The following is a 26,943-nucleotide window of genomic DNA, read 5'->3' as shown; positions in this document are numbered from 1 at the left end:
TTCAGCATAGGCTTCCCACAGGGTCACAGCTTTCTTTGGATGCATCCACTTGCTCTGGCATTAGGTCCTTGATGGGCTGCAGGTGAATATATCTGCTCCATAGTGAACCTCCATCGGCTACAGGAGCACAACCTGCATCACCATGGTCTTCACCATGGGCTGCAGAAGATTCTCTGTTCTGGCACCTGGAGCACCTCCTCCCTCCCCTTCTTATTCCCTGGTGTCTGCAGAGCTGTTGTTCTCACATATTCTCACTACCCTCTCTGGCTGCAATTGCTGTTGTGCAATTTGTTTCTCCTTCTTAAATATGTTTTCCCACAGTCACTGATGGCCTTGGCCTTGGCCAGCAGTTGTTCTGTCTTGGCAACAGATAGCATTGGCTCTGTTGGATGGTAGGGGAAGCTTCTAGCAGTTTCTCACAGAAACCATCCCTGTAGCCCCATGCTACCAAAAGCTTCCCATTCTAACCCAATATAAGCAGACACTAATAACACTGAGTATCTTGCAGCTATTGTTTGGTTGAAAATTAATTTCTCTTCAGGAAATTAGTCTAAATTAATTCTTTGTATCTTTTTTAACAGATGTTGTCACAGGGAACTATTCTCCTGAGAATTGGCTTTATCATTCTGTCCCTGACCTCTTTCGGACTGCTTATGGAGAACAGGCAAGATAAAAAAAACACTTTTTTCCTTTTTCCCCCTCATTTTACATACCAGTATACGACAATCTCAAGTGTGTCAAAAATTATACTGGTATGGAAATACAGACACACTCAGACACATGTTGCTCTGTTGAGTAGAACATAATGCAGTAATAACAATACCCTAAATTCAGGACTGTTCCCATAGAAATTAGTGTCTGTATCTATACTGTCCCTTGCTTAAAAGTTTGGGGACAGGCTACTCATATCCTTCTCCATGCCTGCATTTGATGGGTTCACATCTCTGGTTCTGAAATACTGCATGCCAGGGAGACCTAAGGGCTGTCCCATGGCAGTTCAGCCTCAAACTACAATCATACCATCTCGTTGCTGTGTGGCATGCCATAGGTGTCAGGTAGCCCAATGGTATGTAAGAGGCATATAGTGTACCTCAGATTAGACTCAAAATCATGTGTAGTATGTGGGTGGGGACTTGAGAGTAAATTTAGTCAGTATGGATTCGAGTCAAATTGGATCTGGAACACAACAACCCAGTGAGAGGTATGCTATGGAAGGAGTCTTTTTGGGCACTGCTACCTTAAAGAAGAGTAAATAGCAGATAAAGTTTCTTGCAGACAAACTGCCCTGGTAGAACAGAAGCTTCCTTCAAGAGTGAGTTGCCAGTTCTGCTTTGTACCTGCTGTTCATTATATTTTCAGAAAAGAAAACTTGTTTGCTGGCTTATTTCAGGTTAGGGAGAAATCTGCCAATATGCCAGTTACTAATAATATGAAATAGTGAAAATGTATAGAAATAGATTAAAAGATTCTGAAGAACTCCTGTAGAATTTTTCTGAATTTTGTTGTAATCTTGAGATTGAAAAAATAGCCACATGTAGAACTAAATTTCTGTGAGCTCATATACAGTTTTTGACTATGTGTATTCTCACCCCCAGCAAATTCAGTGTTACACATCTATATGAGGTAGTTACTAAAAAAACTTACCTATGAGGTTAAGAAGGATGAGTTGATGTAAATACAGAACATCAAAGACTATTTCTATGTTCTGATTTTCACTGAAGTTAATAAAAAAGAAAATATTGCATATTAATCTGAGTTACTTTCCATTTCTAGACCCAAAGCAGGAATTTTGGAAGTCATCCGCTGCTTAGTCTTCATAGGTCTGTACAAACTTGGCTACTTAAGGAGTCATTTTTCTTCCCTGGGCTATGTATATGAGGTAAAGTATTTATTATGAAATCTCTTTGCAAGTGACCTTAGATTTTTAATCTTTTTAGAAAAAGGAGAAACACTAATCCTTTCTATTTTGCTTACTTATTTTTTCTACTATTTGAATAGAATGTTGATTTTTTTCTTATCTTTATTTCTCACTTTTTATGATCAAATTGTAATAAAATTATTTGGGTTTGCTACAGAGATATACTTTACACTGAAAAACTGGGAAAGTGTAAACTTACCATTTCTTGCAAAAATACTGTGTAAGTGGCCATATTCCTAGAAGGGGATAGCAGAGAGGTATTGATTAATTTGAACTGAGTAACTTAGTTTTAATGGGATAAATCTAAAAATGCTTGGAAGCCAGAGGAATCTTCAATGTAAGTTTTTTTCTGTACTTACACTGTACCTCAGAAACAGACATTTATCCATTGACAAAGGTAAGATGCTAGGCAGACTTTTGGTCATTAAGTATGGTTTCTTTTGTATTCTAGAGACTGATTTGTGTACTGTTTGTGACATACGCTCTTTAATCTACTTTATTCACTACAGTTGGTATTTCATAATAACTCTTCTAATATTATCTGAATTAAATAACATTGAATCATTAATATGATCTTGATATGAATAACATTCCCAAGCTCGATAGTGCTGGTTACCAGCAAATGTATTTATCAGCAGGGTTATGAACAGTTTGTTAGGCTAGAAGAACTGTTATCAGAAAATTTCTTTCTGTTAGCAGGGACTAACACTTAAACTGAGATTTCAATGGTTCCTTTGACATGACACATCTGCAAAATTTATAGCAGCTTTCTTAATTTAAGGTTTCTACTAGTGGTGCTGGGATTCTTGTTTTGCTGAGAGATCAAGTAATGGGAGAATGGAAAAATAACTTATGCTACTGTGAGTCTTTTTTTTTTTTCCTCTTTTTTTTGTCTTTACGTGTGATAGGAAATGATATTTATTGGACAACTTCTAAGCTGGATAAATGCCACTGATCAAGAATGGTTTTAATTTTTTCCCCATATTGTTAGATTGTCAAAGTTTTGGAGTATAAATGAAACAGTTACTGAATTCTTTTGATAAGAGTCTGCCAGAACTCAGCAGATATTTTAAGGATTTTACTTGTTTACATACCTTTTGGACTTTTTTTTTCTGAGTAGCCTATTAAAGTAGATGGGCTTGAAGCAAAGAATTCAAAACGTTGGTGTTTATAGCCCTTCAGATGCAGCTCTCAACCTTGAATTATTCTAACTGAATGTGGGCAGAATTATATGTCAAAATATACACTCTCAATTTAAACCAAAATATTTGTGTGCTTGCCTTGCTGAAGTGAGTGTGTGCATATGTAAAAGTGTCTCTTAGTAAGTAATGAGTAAAAGTGAAATTATCAGAATTCTATTTCTGTTGCTTGTAGGGAACTACACATCTTCCTATTCTGCCATGAAGAAGAGAATAAAAAGTAGTGGTTCTTACTCTGTTCTTTACATCTATTTGTTATGAAAATTTTAACAACTTTGCCACCAGAAGTTCTTCTCTCTGTACTTTCCTAACTTCTGTCAAGTGTTTTTCATTTTATCCTTTATATTATACTTCTCTGTTACTCTTTCTTTTAGTCCCTGGTTTGGCCGTTTTAAACAAGACACAGAAATAAGTTTCTCATGGTTTGGTTTTTTTTAAATACTGAAAGAATAGCTGTCTTCCAAATTGTTTGCCTTCTACGAAATTAGGTGTAAAATGTGTTGTAAAAGATTTTAAGTTCCATTCAACATTCAAACAGGTTATCACTCCTTCACAATATTGTAGTGTTGATAACTTTGAGTATCTTATGAGGCCCATAAACAAAGATTTATCTCATTAGCAATTTTTAAAGTTTCTGCTACGTATGTCCTTGTAATCTTGTGCTTGCTTTTCAACTTCCTTTGCTGTTTCTCTGTCAAAACCACATGCAGTTTTTAGAGCTGTAAACTAAATAATTTTATTAAACTTTTTGTTTGCCTCAGATACATATTCCATCTTTGACAGATACATTGATCTGACTTTGACCTTTTTAATGTTATATTTTAATCTCTCATAACCTGTACAATACTTAAATCATGTCCTCCTTACATCATCATTCTTATATGTTGCCAATAAAAACAATGCTTTAGTAATCCAATATTCATGAGTAGTTGGAATCAATGCATGACATTCTGTAAAAAATTTCTGCTCTTTTTTTCTGTCTATAAGTTATGCCTATCAGGGCACATACTTAAGGATGAAGAAAAATAAAGGCTTGATGCCACTACTCAGTGTGTTTAGAAATAAATCAGTTCTGTCACAACATTCTTAAATTAATGGTGCACGCTGTAGCAGATAAGTGCAAGACCTGTTTGGCCATACAGCATGTTGAATTGTTAATGGAAAAGTAATTGACTCCTATCTATATGTGTTGGGTGTTATTCTGTGACTATGTTTCATATGTTCATACTAATATTCTAGATCCAGTAGATAAGATTCTAGAAGAAAATACCCTTTAAGTATTATTTGCAGGGTACTCTAGCTAGTAGAAAGAGGTGAGTTAAAATGCAAATGATTGCATTTGGCTCACAGAAAGACTTAACTGTTATCAGAACAGCTGCATGGGATGAGGGCCTTCTGCATGCAAACTAGAAGGAAAATAGAAAAATGACAGAAAACTAGGGGAGCAGTGAGAGAAGAAGGAAGAAGAGAGGAAACGAGGAGGGAGCTGCTCCCATTTTGCCATTTAATTATCTCAGGTGGGTGTGAAAAAAGCAGCTAACAATTGCAATTTCAGCAGCAGGAGCATTTCTGCCCTCTGACTCCAGCCTCTTGCCCTTACTGCCCAGCTAATTGAGGTGGCCAGCTGGTCTGAGTAATTCAGCCAAAGATTTTTCTTCAGATAAGTGAGTCAGTGCAAATTGCTGTGGAGGAAAAGAGTTTTCTTGTGTTGAAGCCCAGGGAAAGGTAGAAGTAAAATGAAGCTGGAGGTGTGTAAGAAAGGACATTTGCTGAAGCTGCATTGTTAACTGTGTCTACACTCTAGTAAGTACAACGTTGGATCTGTCAATACTTTGAAGAAGTGTGTTAGTGGTCTTGGTTTCATATGAAAATGATGTTATTGTTTTGGTTATTTAAAGGTATTGTTCTCCCTGCTATTGCATTTGAAGTCCCTCCAAGACATAGGGAATCTCTCCTGGTGTCCTTTCCTTCTCCAAACAAGACAATAATTTGAAGTTGCCATGGTTAGAACAGTGACCTTTTTTTTCTTGGGGGAAGTGGAGCAATACATGTTTCTCAGCATGCATTTTCTGTTCCTTGTTCTGTATGTATTTCATAGGGATGGTTAGGTGATAAGAAGGGATATTTTTATGATTTTTTTTTTTTAGTTGTTTGGGTTGGTTTTTTTTAAAGAACAAAAGCTTGTGATGCTTGGGGAAATTTTCAGATGCTAAGAAAATTGTTTCTTGGGAAAAGATCTATGAAAGCCTTGATGACAGAGGCAGAGATACTATATTTGACTGGCTATAGGGAGTACATTGAGGAGCTAATGTGTTTCTGCTTGTGGATTTGTGCAGCCAAATCCTGTACTAGTTAGTTTTCTTTAGGCTGATTACTTCATGCTTGTGTAATGTGATGATCTTGTGTATTATTAAAGCCAAATCATTTTCTGTCAGACTGGGCTTGGAGTCTCCTAACCACCTGGAGGTAGCAGGAAACATTGCTTGTATGTTCAGTTATGTGACAGTTCAGCAGGCACGATATGTAAAAATAAATCTGTGATGATGGTGCACCTCTTCAAAGTGTTTCCATCCAACTGCTCTGGTTTGGCATCAGCCAGCATATTCCATGAGCTGACTTTGGTCAAGCACTGGCTGTTACTTGACAGTAGTACTAATGAGGAGCAAGTAGAAATGAGAGCCATTGACATGTTGTTGGAACTCTCATCTTAAATATTTTCACCAGCGCTCATAATGGCTGCAACTCAGTATTGAGAAAGCATCTTAGTTTAAGAGTCTAGGAGTGAGGAAGCTGGAGGAGGAAATACAGATGTCTGTCTTGATCTTGTACTTTTGTTTCTGCTGAGGCATTGTATCCGAAAGCAACTCTCTTCACCCATACTCTCCTGGGCTGCCTGGCTATGAAAGCATTGGCAGACGTATTAATTTACAAATAGGAAGGACAAAAACCTATGACAATTTTCATTGGCAAAAGGAGAGAAAAAGAGAATTGTATACACATGTGGTATTTTAAATAAAGGATTTGTTTTCTTTTCTGTTTTACATGGTCATATGGTGTATTGAAAATATAACCAGTTTTGGAAAATGTTTAAAATGTGCTGCAGGGTGTAAACTCACCCCTTTATTAATGAAGACAGAGATCAACTTTGTTGTGATCAAATTGTTTGTTTAATCCTCCAGAGCATCTAAATTCAGTAGATCCTGTTCTAAACACTTTTGGAGACAGTATCCTGTACCAAGTGGACTGCTTCCCTGATCTTTGATGCAATTCTGGTATTTCTTACGAGTGCGTCAGCTTCTGTGTCTGGCTAGAATATATAATATCTCTTTATTAAAGAACTGATTTGCCCTGTATTCTGTGTTCCACAGCAGTCCCTCTTAATGTGATATATTACCACACTACTTATTTCTCCTTTCATCATACAAAGACTTGCTGTTACTTCACTTGTTTCTTAGTGTAATTTACCAGTGTTGGAATACTGACTTACGAGTACTGACTTAAAACAAACATTTACTCATAAGAACTTATTTCCACATCAACGATAGTTTTATGCTCTGTAGCATTTTTCCTTCGTCCCTCATTATGGTCATCTGTGCCACATTTCAAAGAGCAGCATATCCCATATTTGGTTTCCATTAAGGTGAAAGCTCCATACCCTCTGCTATGATTTATGACCTCAGCATTTATGCCGTTTCTGTGCCCTAACTAGATTGGCTGGTGTATTTGAAATGTATTTTAGAAATAAAGCTGAGGGTGGAAGGAAACTCCACTGCCTTATGATAAAAAGCCTTGTCAACGCACATGGAATTAAACAAACACAAGTTGTAATCTGTATTTTCTATGTTAGCTTCATTCAGAAAAGTCTGCTCTACCATGCAGTGTAGCCCAGGGACTGGACTTTTAATATTCTTGACAACTGCCCTAAGGGGAATAATGTCCCTTAGAAAAAGTCACAGTGAAATCTGGCAGTAGATTAAGTTAGTTTCCACTTAGGTGTGACAGCAGAGTCATTACTGATTTCAGACTTAGCCAGTTTGAGAGTCGGCTTCACCACCACTGACTAAAGACTATGATGTATAGTTCCAGATGCTCTGGCCAATTGACCGTAAAATTGCTCCGCATTTCTGGCAGAGCAGCCAAGCTGGAACTTTTAAAATCTCCACTCCTGGAGCTCAACACCCTCCCCCCTCTGCTTAAAAGCTGCTCATTATTCTTCTTCTGCCCGCTGATCTTAGCAAAAGAAAAACTTCTGGAATCAATTAGAAGTGTCTGCACTTGATGAGATTTGCACGTGAGTTCGGAATTGCGAGGCTTTGATAATGTCAGCCAACAGCTGCAGTTTCAGGTGGTAAAGGGGGGGGAGGAATTTTCCAGGGTTTATTTACAATCATAAAATAAAACAAAAATCAAGACAAGTTGGAAACCATCTAATGTGTCATTAAAATGAAGCCTGCGTTGGGTTATATTTTTACTTAGTCTGAAAAAAAAAAATTAAAGTGGTGGTTTATTATCAGGATCTTTTCAATTATGTTACAATTATTAAGATGTAGGGAGGGGTTGTAATAAAAGGCAAGCTGTGATCTACTTGCTGTACTTCTAACTATGAAAGAGGTATCTGCTATTACTTTTGTCACTTTAACTGCTTTACAAGACAAGCAGGTAGTCATACTTAATGGGAATCAGGAGCATGCAGTGAAAGATGAAGCAAAGGTGGTATGCTGAAGGCAGAAAACATATATTCACATGTGTTATTTGAGATTTTGTTTTTTGTTCCATCAACACTCACACTGATAGTTGTAATGTTTATTTCACAATTCTTCTTAGCCTAAAGTAGTTAGGAATTGGCTTCCATGCAGTGTTTGCATTTTAAAGATAACAGCCATGAAAAATGAAGTTATTAATGTTCAGTTATACATCTGAGGATATCTTTGTAGCAGTGAAACTGGACCATTTCACACACATTGTTACTAACTTGGATTGCAGGCTGGTTCTTAAGTCAAAGCATAATTTTTCTAAAAGCCAGTAGTGCTACCAATCTCATCAAACTGCATTCTTTTCTACATCATAACAACACATGGATAATAATAGAAATCTCCATACCAGTGATATGCTTAGCTAATATTAATCCCTGGTAACAACTGAGATACTCCACGTGAGTAGATGTTTCTGTCTGCATTATTGCAGTTCCAGTTCTATAGTACTTATTGCTGTTTTTCCCCTTTCTTGTTAATACGCAAATGTATATATTTGTTTCATACCCAGATTTCTTCTGCAGAGACAGTACTGCTAGGAAAGCTAAATGTAGAGTAATTTTATTTTTTTTCTCCCTTTAAAGAGCATTTAAAAAGCACTTCCAGTGAAGGTGGGCTTAGAGAATGCCTTGTTTGCAGTATTAGTCATCCGAGTGAGCACAGAGGCACTTCTGCATCACAACAGAAACAGTGTTGGGTGCTGGAGTGAGAGACAGGCATACAGTTAGACCCTGCGCCATTTGGATTTTGTAGGGGAGGTAGTCAGAGCAGATATACATCTCCTGTGCTTGATAGACCCTGTGCTCACTGATGAGCTTACACTATTAATACATTTTATGTTCGAAGTTGATTTAAAAGTGAAGCATAAAGCATATTGCAATCTCCAGGAGACAAGGGCAAGGGTAAGATGAGTGATAGCTGTGTCCTGAGTAAAAGACACTATCTTCTTTGCTGAGGTTTCCTATCTACTCACATGGTGTGAGGAGTAGCAGATGATACCTTCTGCATCCGTTGGCGTATGTCTCCCAACCATGCTGAGCATCCCAGAGCAAAGAGCTTGCTCCATCCATGGCTTGTGCCTGTGTGCCCTCCGTGGCCCCACTGTCAGCATACTGAGCTCATCTGTCTACATCGGTTTATTAGGACAACCTGATGTGTAAAATTAGTAGACTTATTTCCAAAATCGTTCTGACTTCCACCAGAACTATTGCAACTGGCAAGTGGGAATCTTAAAGAGAGGAAAGCTGTACCCATATTCTCAAGACCATGAAGGCAGATGGCTTAGTTTGAATTTTATCCTCAACATGACAGGAAGAGGGATTGAACTAGCTTTTAGGAGATGACAGCTTTAATTAAGCTAGCTATTTCTGATGTGAAATAAATCTGTGTTTGGCAGATAAAAGGTGACCACAAAGAACCAACCTAGTATTTAAAGCATTTTTTGATATTTTTGTCTTGCAAGATTTAAAGAGAGAAAACTCGAATGTAAAAAAAGTCATGCAGTAATAGTTACCCAATTTATACATCCTCTAGAGGAGATGTAGGTACAAGATTCTTCTTCCCATAAATATTCTTTTCCACTTCTGTAACAGTGAGCAGAACACAGCAGCTGTGAAATCTTAAAAACCTAGCATTTCTGAAATAGAACAGCTGTGTAAGACCTACAGAATTGGGCTGTACTATAGACTGTTGGAAAGCCCAATCAATACCAAATCATTACCAGTTTTCAGAAAGCAGATATTAACTCAGTATATTCTAAAATATATTTAATCAAAATTGATGATTGAAAAAACAAAAAAACAAAACCCCACCACTTTTGCAGTCTTTTTTTTTCAGAAGCTTCTTAGGAACAACAAAGAAAGAAAAGCACAGTAAAAGTCAAGATTCTCTTTTTCTAGTAGCACCACCAGAAATAACCAGAGGGATTGAAAAACAGTTCATGACATCTGGGCAATTGCATGCTAAATTCTAACCAGCCAATGCCTCTTGTCCAAAATGAGCAATAGATCAATAAGATATAATCAAAGCATTATCTGTGCTATGTTTTGTTTTGTTTGTTTTTGTTTGTTTGATTGATTGATTGAGGTTTTGTTGTTTGTTTTGTTTTGGGGGTTTTTTTGCTTTGTTGTTTTTTTTTTTTAGCTGCCTTGTTATATCAGTCCTTCGTACAGATTCTGTTTTCTGTGATATTTAGAGGCAGGAAATATAGGAAAAGCAACAATGCGTTATTTATTTTTGTATTTGGATATTACACAAAGCAAAGAGAATGTTTTAAAATTTCCCTCTCCTGCCAATGCCAAATAAAAATTGGCTGATGAAAGAAGATTAACAAATGCTGTCTTTAACAACTGATTCTCAAATGCAGAACACACAAAATACTTTGTATATTTAAAAGTTAGAAATAGATGTTATGGGGGAAAAGTACATATAAAGCTCTAGTTATCACTTGAAACTGAGGCAAAATAATGCAGCAACCTCCTATGGAGTCTGGGAGTGATCACATCTGTCCTGACAGAATTAGTTTGGTTTATCCATGTGAAGCCCATGAAATGTCTGCCATAGGTTGTTTATTTTGCTAATTGGACGCTCATACACAGCTGAAATTGCCTGGGCATAGTTTGAACATTTTAGATGTTATGAATTAAAGGATGTTGAATTTTATTCTTAGTTGTTACTTAAATTGGTTGGGTATCTTTACATGGCTATAAATCTCTAGAAATATTTATTTCTTTTCTTATTGGCTTTATGCAAGTTGACTACGAAGGGCAGACAGATAGGAAACAGAAGTGGGGGTTAAGCAGGATGTGCAGGAACAGAATCTAGCCATTAATTGCATTGTTTTATATCTCCATTTCTCCATACCTATCTCATTTTCATTTATCTGTGAACTGTCTAGTTAGATTATAAAATCTTAGGGCATACACCACCCTTTGCCTGTACATAAAGGGTCTACCTCCCTTCTTTGCATTGTGTAAGCAGTCAATAGAGCTGCCATCACCCTAGTTAAATTCCTAATACTTTCTTATTCCTGACCTCAAGCCATTCAACAGTTGTCTTGTTTAGAAAACAAAGGCATTAATATACTTATATAATTTTTGTTTTTTAAATTTTCTGTTGTCTTCTGCTGACAAAGTTCTAGCACAATATGAGATACGTTCTGAAGTCTAATGCTAATAATAACTTGGTTTGTCTTAGCTTTTAATGAAAGTGATGACCTAAACAAAGTTCATTCCAAATTTAACCTCCATACCACATGTATGGATGGCTGTTGGTACCTGGCATTGTCTGGGGCTTATTAAAATACATCCCCAGATCACAAAATGTGTAAAAAGCAGGAATTCAACTGTCACACGTGTAAACTGGACAAAAAAATTTGTTACTAAGATAACAACTGAAAAGAGTTTCATAAATTTTAAACAGTAGGATGTAATTGGCTAGAATTTGCCATGCCCTCTGAATAGAAGTCTAAAGTGTGCAGTTGGCTGACAAAAAAGGATAGTCTCTTATATTTTTTTTTTTTTAAACCAGAAAAACAAAAAAAAGCCATTGAAAAATATTACACTTTTCTAAATAAAAGGGTCCCATTTTCAGTTTTTATCTTTTCCTTTCTCCCTCCCCCTTTTCCTTCTCCTTTGCTCTATTTTTTATTTCTTTTTATATATGAAAAAGAAAATTAAAATTAAATGGACAGGAATAATATGAGGACTTGCACAGAGAAAATAACAAAGACAGTTTTGCAACCTTAATATTTTATAAATTTGTGCCATCTTGATTTTTTTCCTGTTATGTAATTGAAATATTTATCACCTTCCACGTTTTTACTGATTTTTTTCAAATTTCTACAAGTAGTTGCAATCTGATAGAGGAATTGGATCTGCTCCTTCCAGTGATGTAAAAATGACAGCTCCACTCCTGGCTAGTGGAGATTGAAAGAAGGGAAAAACAGGATCTTTAGTGGATCCAGGTTTATTTTTTTGGCTTTGTAAACTCTCTGGCTTTCAGAACGTATTAGCATCAAATAAAAATCAAAAGCATCACATTGCGAAACTAACAAAAATAATAGCTGTGAAAGCACATGCAACCAAAACTGGTCCATTTTTCCTGGACAGTCCACATAAAGTCTGCCCAACCAACTGATTTACATTCTCTGCTGTTTTATTTTGATCTTTGTGTAGATCAAATTCCACGGTCTTCATGATTTTAATTTGTGTTGTAATATGCAGTAATCTGTACTGCTAAACTCAACCCAAAAGCATATTTCAACTGTAAAATCTGCATATGTTAGACTGTGCATATTTGGGCATATATGCCAGTAACTTTGGAGATGCCAAAAGAGATTCTGATTTTCAGAACTGCTCATGTGTGGACAAATGTTTGCCTCTTTGCTTAGACAGGCACTATAGAGTGGAAATCATCTTTGGAAAATTGTGGCTTGAAGGGAACTATGTTGTTAGCTTAATTTCTAAGAAAGTGAACCTCTGTTTAATACCTTTCAAAAGAGATAGAAGTAGGGCTTCTGCTGAATGTCTAGCAGCGTGAAGAAAAACTCAGCTAAGACAGATCACATTTTTGCCTTTAGTCCAATGTGCAATCTTCTCTTAGAGAAAGACTTGGAAATTGGTGATTGTAGAGTATTATCAAATGCAGCACTATTCTTGTTGAAAGAAGGATGCATGTGCAAGTTACTAGCCAGGTTAAAAGTGGGGTGGAAGGAAAAGGCAAGGGATGGGTGGAAGGAAAAGGCAAGGGATGGGTGGAAGGCAAACACAATTGACCCTCTCTAGGCCATGTATGGCACAGCTTGGCCCAGTACAAGCTGCAAAGATCTGGGAGGGAATTAGGGTCAGGATGGAAAGTGGAGAGGATCTTTACATTCTCCCAGACTCCATTTATTACTTTTTTTGTGAGGAAGTGAATGATAAAAAGTTGCTTCTGTGATCTGACCCCTTCATACTCTAAAGTTCCACCTTTGCAGAGAGAGTGAGAAATGAGAGGAGAACTTTGGATTTATCCAGCATTATCTTCATATCTTATATTACATCCTTCCAGCCAGCTGCCCTGATTTCTAAAGTATTTAGTCATGTCCTTGTAGACAGATTATCTCTTAGTGGTTTGAGGACAAGGTCAAGGAACCATGAGCTGATATACTATCGGCACATGCTAATCTTATTTTCCCAGTGCTCATGAGTTTCTGAACCAGTGATTTAAGTCTAAATGTGATGGATTGTTGTTTTGTCCCTCACTGCAGAGTAGACATTGCTGTCTTTCATATTCATTAGCTGAAGTATTCTCCCTTAAAATTTGGATGAAGTCATCAAAGCCTCAGGTTCAACTAATATACTAATGCCAGGTAAGAAAGCTCTATGCCTTTTCTTCACCATCATTTCCCTATTACAGTTAATGCAGTCCATCTTACTGAAACCAAAAAGGTATTGCCAGTACACCTCTTAAATTATTCTCAAGCTGCCAGCTGTGCCATTGGACTTTGATCCTTTCTTTCATGGTAATTGTCATGCTGAAATGTAAAACTAAAATATATCCTGCACCAAGTGCAACCTTTTCATACTTTTAAAGGATATTCATCTTCATGAATTTTCTGCAGATTGTATGTGCTATTAATGGTCTTCTCTATGTGCTATTGCTGCCATCAAGTGTAATTATATAATTATGCATGTGTAACTATTCAGGTACAGTAATTTTTAAGGAATGCCAACTCTCTGGAGCTCCTTCTTATCCAGCATTTTCATACTGCTTAGCTTAAAAATAACACTTAACATTACATGAAACACCTCATTGTTTTATTGTAATGGGACCTAAAAATTGAAAAATTCTGGTTGAATATGCACTTTGAAGTCTGTTGCTGAGCAAAATAGATTGCCTTGTTATTAGATGAAATTTGGTAGCGTAGCGACTTGCTTTGCTGTTTTGTTTTGCTCTTCTCTGTTAAGATAATTGAGAGAAATTGTGTAGTAATTGAGGTATATAAATCCCTTCATTAATGCAAACAGTGACATTCAGCCTAGAAGTGTTATTACATACTTGGAAAAACAGCTGTAAAATATTCTTCTGGGCAATCTGATTTCAAAAACGTTTTCCAAAGGCAAAAATTGATATTTCTGATTCAAAATAATTAGAAGGGAAAATAATTCGAACTGATTTATGTAGTCCTTTAGGGACATCATTGTTAACACCTGGTATTTTTTGAACTTTGCAGTATTAGGGAGGTCCTGAAGCACCTTGCTGTCCATTCACTCTGCCAATGGACCGCAGGTAGCAAAATACTTCATCATAACAATTACTTTTGGCAGTGGGCTGCTTAAGAGTAAATATTTATTATTAACCCTCAAGTCAAACTAGTTGGCATTCAGGTATTCTAAGAGATTCAAGATACTTTCAAGTTCCAGAACAAAATGATGGTCCTGTTCCTAGGCACATACAGTGTAAACTTGAGATAAAAGGCAGCAGATGAATGGGGACAAGCATTGAGATCATCGGAGGAGAAATCACAAGGTATTTCCATGAAAACTGAGGATACTGATAATGGGATGTAACAGAATGAGTTCAGTGAACAGAGAGGTATGCTGAAAAGATGCTTACAATAGTGAAAATTAGCTTACTTTTTAAAAAGGAGTCAAAGAAAATAATGAATAGAGGAATGACAAAGGGGTAGTCCAAGACACACATTTATTTCAGTAGCATTGTGGGTGGATGTCAGTCAGGTATAAAGGTTTTGGCAGAGACAGTTTCTATAGCAAAGATATGAGAAGAAAGGGGTCTGGATGAGAATCCTAGATGCATAAATAAGGCTAATTGTCTTGGCTATCTTGCTAAGGAAGAATTTGCATATGTGAGTATTGGAATATCTCAGGAGAGATAGGAAACAATTATAGTATCTTAAATTATAGGGAAAGAAGGAGGCAAAATTTAGTTGGAAACAGAGGAGAGAAATAATTTAAACTAGATTTAACCTAAGATGAAAATTAGACACACAGTGATAATGAGAAAACTGCAGTTTGGTTGGTGGCTAAGACTTAGAGAAGAATATGAGATCTTTATAGAGATGATAGAATTTATGCTGGGAATAAAAATATCTAAAGGAGTATAAGAGCAGAACAAGGACAGAGCTTGAACAAAAACCTGGTGTATCTGTGCTGTAAATGATGATGTGGAGAATTAACCCTACATAATGGCATAAAAAAAAAACTTTGTACAATATCTACACAATAGATCTTTTGAGTAAAAAATAAAAAAAAGTAAATATCTTTTATTTAAAGAAAAATGATAGAATTATTGAAAGTTAGGGGTTTTAAGGGACCTTGAAAGATCATATAGTCCAACCCTCCCTGCCAGAGCAGGGTCACCCATAGCAGGTCACACAGGAACACATCCAGGTGGGCTTTGAAGGTCTACAGGGAAGGAGGCTCCACAGCCTCCCTGGGCAGCCTATTCCAGTGCTCTGTCACCCTCACAGTGAAAAAATTCTTCCTAATATTTACATAGAACCACCTATGCTCCAGTTTATAACCATTGCCCCTTGTCCTGTTGTTAGTCACCCCTGAGAAAGTTTGAGTCCATCCTCCTGGCACTCGTCCCTTATGGGACCCCCTTGAGGTCACCCCTCAGTCTCCTCCAAACTGAAGAGCCCCAGCTCCCTCAGCCTTTCCTCATAAGGGAGATGTTGCTCTGTGGTTGCTCATCTTGGTTGCTCTGTGCTGGACTCTTTCAAGCAGTTCCCTGTCCTTCTTGAAATGATGGGCCCAGAACTGGACACAATATTCCAGATGCAGCCTCACCAGTGCAGAAGAGAGGGGTAGGAGAACCTCTCTTGACCTACTTGTTTCAAATGCACGACAGGATGCCATTGGCCTTCTTGGCCACAAGGGCACATTGTTGCTCATGGTCATCCTTCCATCCAGCACCCGCAGGTGCCTTTCACCTATGCTGCTCTCCAACAGCTCAGTCCCCAGTTTATACTGGTACCTGGGGCTGTTCCATCCCAGATGTAACACTTAAATGTCGTATTACAACATAAATCTATTAATCCTTGCTAAGTTCATGGTGGTGCGACTTCCTGTGTTTGTGGTTTGGTCTTTTGTTTGTTTGTTTGGGGTTCTTTTGATTTTTGGTTTTTTGCTTGGTTGGTTGGTTGGTTGGTTGGTTTTTTGGTGTGGGTTTTTTTTGGTTTTTTGTGTTTTTCAGGAAATCAAAATGAAATTTTCTAGCAACTGAGATCAAATATGTTCCCTGATCTTGCTGCATCAGGGTGTTCTAATACTACAACCAGACTTTACTGTTGTCAGACAGAGTTGACTGAAGATTTATCTGTGCTATAGCAATTATTCAGCCACTGTAGGAATAAATTTGTCATGTTGAGAATGCAAAAAACAATCCTTGTGTTGAATCAACACCTAGAAAAATTAGAAATTGGGTGATAACACGGAGCTAAATCTTCGCCATTCCCTGTCCCAGCTGTTTCAGGCAAGAATGTGTAGATACTTGCCCTTAATCTGGGCAAAACTACTTTTATTGGCTCTCTTCCTATAAGAAAGAAACTCTAAAATAAATCTTAGTATTTACACACATTTCCAGGAAGACCAAACACCATGGAGAATCTGAACTAATATATAAGCAACAATAAAGAAAGATTTCAGGAGAGAGCTTAAAATAACTGAAGTCTAAGTGAGACATAAAGACTTTATGATGGGAAGAGGTGAGGAAGAATAAACTGATGAACTTCTGTGAAAGGATGTAATAGAAGAAAGGAAGGAGAAGCGAAAGCAACTTGATTTGTCAAATAAATGGAAAAAAATATTATTAAACGGTTTCTAAGAATGAAAAGTTAATAGTTATTAACTGAACTGTTCTCATGTAGTTCTAATTGGTGAAAATAGTAATAAAATTGAAGAGAAAAATAAATACAACAGCTGCCTGAGAAGTTCCCTAACAGCAAGTTTGGTGCAATTTTCAAAAAGTCGGTAGCATTCTGAAGTGATAAAACCTGAATGTGTTGGCTTTTTCTAAGCACAAGAGAATGAAGATGCAAAGGCAAGTATTTACAATGAAGTTGTACACATACCTTTCTCAACTGTTTTTATGGTTTTTTACCAGCTGTAACCCAGTGCATGATTCAGGCCTATTCTGGAGGATCTGCTATGCCTGAGGGAATGGCTCTTAGTTTTCACTATGAGAAATATAGTTAGTATTATTTTTTGCATTAGTTTAAAATGTGCATACATTTTCAGAAGTAGAAGACATTATACACTGACTTTCATTTAAACAGGTTATAGAAACCAGCTGAAATGATTAGCTGCTTTAAAAGCTGCACAGAAGGTAAAGACTTAGATGATTACAACATCCACTGTGGAATCTTGCGTGTGATATTACTATTTAAAATAGCCATAGTACAAACTTTGTGTGTTAGTGAAAAACGTAACTTGGAAATGTTTGCATCTGACAGTGGTCTATTTTAAGTAAAAGAAGAATATTGTTTAGGTGCTAGTGAGAAGTGTGAATATTGTGATTGGCTACTGTACAAAAACTTGCAGACAGGTAATATGTGGAAAGCAAATGAATTGCTACTGTGTGAGCTTAAAACTGTAGATGCAAAAGCTAAAATAATATTTACCTATACATGGTATAATGAATCTTTATTGGCAGCTGGTATTCACAGACTATTTGAAAGGTGGTATTGGCCAGACACAAGTTATTTGGCAGAGAACTTGCCTAGTATATATTTGCAGAGCCTGTCTGCCTAAGGATGCTGGCAGGTTTACCCTGATTTCTATTCCAGGTGACAAATACCTATCCAAGCATATGAGTGATCAAATATTTTCCACTGGAATCTGGGCACTGTAAAACTTCTGAAGCTAAGTAGAAAAATTGCAGGATTTGCTTAAACTATTATAGCCCCTGCATACCAGCGTGACAGCAAAATATTTCCACTTGGAAAACATCAGGGTGAACTGGGCTGCATTGAACTAAGCATTTTTCTGGAAGACTGATGCTATTTTGTTGCCACTTGTCAATGGTATCATCTCTTTCTTAACCTAGATGTGATGACCACAGTCTTCACTTAATTTATGTGTGAAAACCAAACAACATCAAGGGAAAGTAGTGGTGCATTAACTGTACCAAAGTAAAAAATTCTGTCCAGACCAGATGAAAGCTATACCATAACCACATTAGCTTATTTTTTTTCCAATGCAAAGCCAATTAAGAAATAGAACAGTTTCCATTAGTTTATTTGTCTTTCCTGGAGCAATTACAATTGCTAAACTTTCCTAAACTATACAAATGTGGAGTCTCCCCTTTGTGACAGGTTGTTTAAATTTATACCCAAAGCTAGCATTTCCATCTCCAATAAAGCCAAACAGTCATTTAATTATAGCCTGTGACATTTCTGACTAAAATGGAGCCAGCAGAGCCTGTCAGACAGCCTTCATTGTTCATGAATTTTGAACAAATTTGGGATCTGTAAATTTATAGCCAGGTTTTTCTCTACTATTGTTTAAAATAGCACACATGGAAAACACGCCATGGGTGTGTTGTAATTCAGCTTTAATGATGTAACACTTGGTTTCAGTCAATTGTTGGAGGATTGTAGAAACACTGGTTTAGTGCTTCAGACATTGCATGTTCCTTAGCAATTATAGTCCAGCTTTCAATAATGGCTGTTGGCGGGATATCCACAAGTGAAGTCATACCAATTTTGAAAAAGAGCTAATAAAAATACACCTGCCTTGTAGTGGAAAACAAGCCTTTAATATCTTTGCTTTGAAGTTGAGTGAAGCCCACAGCATTAACTAACAGATACTGGTATTATGATGCAGTAATCCACTCCCCCAGGGGAAGCCAGGGGATTGAAGTATGAAAGGCTGCTATTTTCTAGTCACATATTTTTTAGTCACCATAACATCAAGAAGGAAGAATGGGAATAACAAGGTGATAATAAAAACTGGAAGGCTGTAGCTGTAAAGTTGGGAATATGCAAAGCCATCACATACATTAATTCAGGGACGCTATAACTTAAGTAATGCATAAATAGACAGTTGTTATTTTTAATACCTTTTAATTCCTTATTTAAATACATCCAAATCCAATTTTTGATAGAATGATATATGGAATATTAAAACCACCTTTAAGAAAGCCAGTGAGAAATACTTTTTTTCACATGGTTTCACAGCTTTTTATTCTGTATAAGTTGAGATTTTCACAACATTTTTCATAGCCACTGAATATTTGCTGTCATTACAACCTCAGTTGGTTTTCTTCAGGAGGAGATTTTGGGTGGATTCCTGTTCTTCTTTTGTTAATTGATCTTTTATATTCTCTCCTGATACGCATCATATGTTTTAAATTCTCTTTCATTTTAGGAAGGATGTGTGATTTCTCATTGTGGCACATATTGTCAAATTACATGTTTTTCTAGAGCAGTAGTTACATGCAGTTATAGACTTCTGTTTGGAAAAAGTGCGACAAAATATATTTTCAATAAAAATGGTGGGGAAAAAATCCAACCTTTAACTGCTTCTAAAATGAGAATAGGATCTTGGAGGATATGTTCCTCTTGTTGCTAAATTAGTGACTGCTTAGGCAAATGACAGTATCTTTCCTTGTGTTGGTCTAACTGAATGGAAAACGCATCCAAGAATAATGTTCTTATTAGGTATGGTTACTGTGTTTGTCAAGAACCTTCAGAATTACACCATGAAAGGTCTTGAGCAACTGAAAGTTATGCTGTCAAAGGAAATGTAGTTCCCTATATTTTCATTTTTATTCTGCACAAAATGTTGTGGTCTGTTGTGGCACATTTCTCCCAAAGCAGAGGTGGCTGTCCTAGTCCCACTATAGTGAACATACCTAAAAAACCTTTAAGACAGGAATGTATAATTAGAGCTCAGCTTAGGCTTGCACTTGCTTAGTGTGATATATTATGCAGCTATTTTGCAATCACTGCTGTTGCAATTAAGATCCAAACTGCAGAACACATTGTATGGGAATATGCATAAATAAGCCTCGTATCATAGTTGCAGGGGAATAGAAAATAAAATGATTGGTATATTCTTAGCACAACAAGATTTGATATGGAAATCAGTGGAGTTACTTCCATATTACAGACTAGTTATAATTAAAAAAAAAAATAAAAAAAATCATTTGATGGAGAATTTGCAACCCAAAGCATCTTGGGAACCCACAGGATACAAATCCTCCAATTAGACCTCCAGTTCCAGCTCTGTTAGAGGATCCTCTTCTTAAAAGAACCAGGATTTGAACAGCACACCTTCAGGACTGTGTATTACTGCTTCTCTCATCCTCCTCTTCACCCCCACCAACATTGTAGGGTCTTCTAAGTGGGAGGGGTAAAGGATAAAGGGCGCTTAACCCCATGCTGGCCTGATCAAACACCATTCCCTGCTAACACAGGAAGAAACATTCATCAAAGGGAGATCACTTGAGTATGATCCTACAAAGACATGCAGACATGCTTAACTTCACATTAATGGGACTATTTAGGTGCATGAAGTTAAGCATGTGTTTTAAATCTTTCCTGGATTGTAGTCTGTATTTTCCTTTCCACTAACCTGAGTCTTTACGCAAGGCAGTTACCTTACTGGTTTGAAATGCTGAAAATTCTCTCTGTCTATAGAGAAGATTTTATATGTCTGAATTTACTTTTTGACCTTCCATAGTTGTCATGGAATTTTTTTTTTTTATTATGTCTGCGTTTTCTGTTTTTGTTTAGGGTTTGTAGCACATTTTTACAAATTGCAAATAACTTACCCAGACTAGCTACTTTTTCGAGTCAGTATTTATACAATAACTTTTCAAATAAAAATCCAAATAACTCCTGGTTTATGTTTAAATTTATTAATAATCAAAGACTTTTAACTTTTGAACCAGTTTTTTTTTCTTTAAGTCTTTAACTTCATTCCAGTGTTGCTATAAAACAACTGAGGGAATTATCTATTTTACTGATTTCTGTTGTATCATTTTGGAAACAAGAGAACATGTGCTAGGGTTGGAAGATATCCTGTTCAGCATCCAATTTAATCAAAAGAATGTAGAGAAATGATGAATCAGAGCAAAATATTTAGGCTCTGGAAACGGGAAGAAACATAGTGAGCTTTTAAGCTATTACAATGTTAAATCCCATAGCTAAATTTAAGTACACTATGCATTCAGTGCCAATCTCAAAGATTATGTTGTGCTGAGTAAACCAGGTATGTCAGGAAGCCAATCAGTCACACTTCTTACAAACTTCATACTACTGTCACTACATATTTTACTGCTGTTCTTTTCTTTGTAGAATTCAAGTGTGTAATTTGCATCGTTACTCTGAAAGTAAATTGCCATCGAGTCTTGACACCTGCCAGCACTGGTATTCATTTCAAGCTGTAAAGCTCTACTTTGAAATAAATATTGGGAAACTCATTAAATGTTTTCAGCTGCAGCATCCATGTTATGTAGTTAAACAGTTGGGGATTCTATTTTCTACTCAAAAATTTCTGCTTAAAAACTGAACAAAACTCTTTGTGAATGCTTTTCTGTACTTTAAGAGTATTTCCCAAAGCTGTGTCCCCTGACTTTTATCAATTTTATCCACACACTGTTTTTCACATATGTCCCTATATAAGGAGAATGTACAGTTTCTGGTTTTATACTTGGAAAGTTCAACTTCCAATTAAAGGATTAAGTGGGCCAAGTCTGACAAGAACTCTGAAAGTGAAATTCCCTAGCCTCTGCTATTTCCAAATTCAGACAGACTACATTTATCTGAACTTAGGGACTTCATGGTGCTTAAAGTCAGTAGAACCTAGATATTGACCCTGGCTGGTCCTGGTTAACTCCCTGTCATTTTGGTGGAGTGGAGTGTAAATATCTGAGAAAATGATTTTTTTGTTATTTTAGGAGCTGTATTAATGCTTAGTATAATTTCTGCTTTACTCATTTCTAAAAGGAATCTTTCCTGCCTCAAGAAGCATATTTGTCTGCTCCATCTTCAGGTAGACTGTTTCTAACTGACTCAAGTGAATCTGTACTGAGATGTGTTGTAATGAAAATTAACCCTATAAATGTAATAATGTATAAATGAAATGTATTAAAACAATGGTGTTTGTAGCCAGACATATTCAGTGGATCATTTCAGCTGGAATGTTTAGATACTTGTGGTCCCATGAGCCAGTTTCCAGTCCAGTTCAAAAAGAAATTCTGCAATGCTTTTTTCACCCCAGAGGAGTACACTGTGATATAATAGTGCCTGCTAGATACTTTGTGTCCATCCTACTCTTGAACTTCCACCACTTCTTATCATAGTGAGTTCAAGCTGCTTCTCTTAATTTTCAGATTTCCCATGGAAGTTCTCCTACTCCCTGCTCCTGACTGCATGGAGTTGGTCTGCTCTTGCCTCCTATTTCATCTCAGAGGTTGATCCTGAGTGTTTAAGTGTTTTATCTGGTTACTCCTCTCTTTCACTTAACTTTTTCAGGATCTGCTTTTTTCAGGGCTTTGGAAAGACAAGAACCAGTGTGTTAGAATGCTAACCAAAATGAAACATTTAGATGGCTGCTGGCCTAAGGCATGTGCTACATTTATACATCATAATTGTCTCTTATCTGTAAGATCATTTGCTGTTATAAGTTATAAGCTCATGAGAAAAAGAAAACAAACAAAACAATACCAGGAAGTTTAAGGCATTTGTGATCCTTAATTTACTGAACCCCCAACCTTCATTTCAAGTTTCAGAACTTGGCTGTGGTCAAATAGTAAACTGACAAGGCTGCACAAAACAAATTGCTGAATTATATGTTAATAGGAACTGTTATGGCTTAGTAAATGGTTTACAGCCAAAGATAGCTGCAAGCAGGAGGCATCTGTGACCTCTGTAAGGGCCCTGTCCTGGGCCAGGCAGCAAATACTTTGCTGTGACTGAGAGGAAAAAGCCTTGAAAGCAGGTTTCCAGTGCTCTTTTTCCTGGAAATCATCAAGGAATAATTCAAATAGTGTTATAGAGCATTATTATCATGAAAACCTAGAATCTCTGTATGATACTAGAAACAGAAACCAGCAGCTAAGACCAGAGTTCAAGGCTGAATTTATGTTGGGAAGGCTAAAATGACTCGCAGATAACAGCCTAAGGGCACAGACTTTTCATGCTGAGACTCCTGGCCTCAAACAGAGGTGTTAAATCAGCATCCCCAGGCTGAGACATTTTACACCACCACTGAGACAAATTCAGGCTTCCTGCTCTGATGGAGCCATCTGATGGAAGCTGTGAGCAGGGAGCTGGACCATGAGCACATAAATTAGATTGGAATTTCTGAAGAGGAATTAATGCATCTGTATACTTTTACTGAGTCATCTTTGGAGTGAAATGTCACGCTGAGCTATATAGATGCTTTGCAGGTTCCTTTGAGATATAATTTTCATAGCAACTAGGAATATTAAGGAAAGGAAATTGTACATTGAAAATCTAGTAGTTAACTGCTAATGACTAAGCATTAACCAGGCAGCCAAATAAGAATTTTGATACGTTTGGTAATTAACTATGCTTGTAATTTTACATGTGCAGCTCATGCAGCTTACTTCAAGCACAGAATGGTAGCCACTGAACTTGAGACACCTAAGCATTGCTTTTTCCGGTATCTGTCTAATGAAGCTCCTGCTATTTATGTGTGCAATTCTGTTTAATGTAGGCATAAGTCAATGGAAAAAACCCACTCCATATTGTTGCCTTTTCTATCATAAATAATATGTTTTCTGCTTGATATATTTCACATGTAGAATGGCATGAACCTCTGTTGTAGTTTTTTCTGTGTATTCTGTACACTACACCTGGCTGCCTGACAAAAAGTTGTCCTAAGTAAGTGACCAAAATTAATTACCAGTCAGTAGAGTAAAAATTTAATAAGGATGCAAAACTCATAGAAGCTCCATGGAGTAATATACTCCTATACAAATCTCAATGTTATGGTTCATTAGGTGTATATATAAATCTTTTCAATACACTTTGGCAGTATGGAAGTAAATTGTTGTTTTAAATTAAAATGTCATTAGTGAGCTAGTATATATCTCTGTGCCTGACATACACTTATTTTTGTATTGATGCCATGGCATTGACTTAACTGACAGTTTTCTTTAGTCAACCTGAACTTGATAAAAATAAAAGAAGATGTGAAATAATCCTATTCATTTTGGATTTGAACTTTCTAATATGTCTTCCCAGTGCTGTGCACCCAAGGGAAAAGAATTCCTCTATTAAGTCTGAAGCCTAAAATTCCACTGCCTCAACTCTTAAGAGGATTTTAGAATATTAAGAACCCCGCCTACAATGGAGACTGAAGAAGGGAAAAATAGCCACTTTACAAGCCTTGGGGGATTAATAAGTCTTCCCATTTTCCTTGGAATCCCGTTGAACTAAAGTTACAGTAAGGCCATGGAGACAAAGGTCTTTTGGTTTCCTGATAAAAGTGGAAGATAGACATTTTTGGATTGCATCTCTAAATCCGTCTGCCACCGTTTGCTTTATAGATTGGAAATTGAGAACTTCAGGTTAGCAAATTAATTAACCAAATAAAAATTATAATGGTTTTGATACTGCAATGGTTAGGACATCCTACATAGTGAAAGTACAGATTTCTGTGTTAACGTGGGATAATTTGGAAAATATTTCTGTAATCTAAATGTCCCCTATTTATATTCATACTGGAAAGATTGAAAAATATTGTCGAAATGAAAAATATAGAAGAAGTAAACAATTTGCTTCTATTTTGACCAGTTGTCTGAGAACTGATGTGAAAATATTCCTGCAAAGTGATTATTTAAAAAAAGAGGATCTACTGAATGCTATGGAAGGGTTGGCTGAACTTCAGTAACCCAAAGGGAAGAAAAGAAGGGAGGTCAGTGGAGAGTGGATATTCAGAGGGGTGGAAAAATACTTTTGGATAAAAGGAGCTGCTTTCAAAAATAATTTTCAGACTAGGCACAATTAGGAGACAAACACAAAAGGGTGGGGAGCTATAGAACACTCTAGCCAAGGAAACAAGATGAGAAAAAAAAGGTATGAAAAAAATTCCAAGAGAAAGATAATGTTTATAGTCTATCAGGAAATTAACAGTAAAATCATAGAGATTGTGAGATGAGTTGAAAGGAAAATATGGAGCACACAGGGAAGGGCAAGCTGAGGTAATGGCTTCACCTACCACAAGCAGCATAATACAAAGGGTGGTGAGGAAGCAGCATCCCTGAATGTGGAGGGGTGAGGGGAAAACTGTGATGAGTGTAGCTCTGTGCCCATCTTACTTTGGGTAAGTTCAAGTACTTTACCTGTGGAAATGAGGTCATCTTTGAAACTGCCAGGGTGTACTGGAGTACCACAATCACAGAATCACAGAATTGGCTGGGTTGGAAGGGACCTCGGAGATCATTGAGTCCAACCCTTGAACCACCGTTGCGGTTGCTAGACTATGGCACTGAGTGCCACATCCAGTCTCTTTTTAAATATCTCCAGGGATGGAGAATCCACCACTTCACTGGGCAGCCCATTCCAATGCTTGATCACCCTCTCGGTAAAGAAATTCTTTCTAATATCTAACCTAAACTTCCCCTGGCACAACTTAAGACCATGCCCTCTTGTCTGGTTGAAAGTCATCTGGGAAAAGAGACCAACGCCCACCCAGCTCCACCCTCCTTTCAGGGAGTTGTAGAGAGCGATGAGGTCTCCCCTGAGCTGCCTCTTCTTCAGGCTGAACAGCCCCAGCTCTCTCAGTGTCTCCTCACAGGATCTGTGCTCAAGTCCTTTCACCAGCCTGGTTGCCCTCCTTTGGACCTGCTCCAGGACCTCGATATCCTTCCTAAACTGAGGGGCCCAGAACTGGACACAGTACTCGAGGTGTGACACAGTAGCTTAAGTAATGTGTTTGGTCTGGGTTGCAGACTTGTAATGTAACCTGTGAACTGAGAACGGAATGCAAATGTGAAAAGAGGATTGTATTGTACCACAAGTTACATGTTGTGGTAGCTGATGGTCTTTTTGTGAACTGCCCATAGCCATGGTGTGACCATTGTGGTCTGCTAATGTTCACATCTGTTTGCATGTGACTTGCACAGATAGAATTGAGTAAACAAGTTTCAAAGAGAGCAGAAAACACCTGTGCAAAGATTTATTTTGTATGAAAACAGGGAATGAAGCAGAGAATAGGACTTCTTATATAGGAAAGTAATATGGGACAATTTTCACTTGTGCATTTGGCCATTCTGGCAGGGCTTTGTTTTGTTTGGTTTTTTTTTTGTGTGTACTTTACATAATGAGTGGTTTGACAATACCATACTGCTCAAACTTTTATTCTAGTAAGACATCGCTTTCACAGAAGCACTGTATATATATTTTTTTTCTAGAAATACCTGAATTACCTTATAGAAAGATGAGAAATTTCTAAGGTACTGATACCAAAAGATGTAACAGCAGATGCAGGAAGACATTTGCATAAGAATCCCCGAGAGGGACTATTGAGCGTGGTTTATTGTACTGCAATTTAATTTAAGTCATAAGAGTCTTTTATTGGAGCTGGCCCCAGGTAACTTATAAGTTTGTCTGGCATCTCCCATTAGCATGTGCTAGTTACGAAAGGATGTGGGAACCAACAGTGGATTAAAAGTTGGATCTAATGTTAAGGAAGCGCTTCTTACTACCAGAGTAAGATCAAAGAGCAGATCAAAGCCCTGCTTCCCCACTACCAAGATGTATGTGTCTTGTTGCCATTAGCTTATGTAATTATTGTGAATTTGATATTTTTTTAAACTTAGCACATGTAATTCTAATGACAGCTCTTTATAGAAACCTCTCTCTGTCAATAATTCTTTTCTTGTTATTGATGCTGTGATGTTGTTTGAACATCATAGCATAATGTGTGCTCCGAACATTGTCGAAAAACTTTGAGACCTTCTTGTATCCAAGAATAAGAACAAATCCCAGTAAATATTTGGGAGCAAAATTATTTGGATTTGCTTCATTATAAAATTTTCAGGGAAAATTGTATTTTCATAAAATTTGATCTTAGATGTTTCCGACAGAAAGATT

At 37.0% G+C, this 26,943-nt stretch overlaps 1 protein-coding gene across 1 annotated transcript in view; it reads left to right on the top strand.

Moving 5' to 3' along the window:
- Window positions 1–26,943, top strand: part of AGMO (alkylglycerol monooxygenase) — a 187,936-nt gene that overhangs the window by 107,729 nt on the left and 53,264 nt on the right. The window contains exons 11-12 of the mRNA XM_008494279.2: window positions 582–664; window positions 1,774–1,879. Coding sequence (XP_008492501.1) covers window positions 582–664; window positions 1,774–1,879 — 189 coding nt within the window. The remainder of the gene's footprint in view (window positions 1–581; window positions 665–1,773; window positions 1,880–26,943) is intronic.

The sequence above is a fragment of the Calypte anna genome, chromosome 2 (assembly GCF_003957555.1).
Source record: "Calypte anna isolate BGI_N300 chromosome 2, bCalAnn1_v1.p, whole genome shotgun sequence".
Lineage (NCBI taxonomy): Eukaryota > Metazoa > Chordata > Aves > Apodiformes > Trochilidae > Calypte > Calypte anna.
This window is presented reverse-complemented; position numbering and strand designations above follow the sequence as displayed.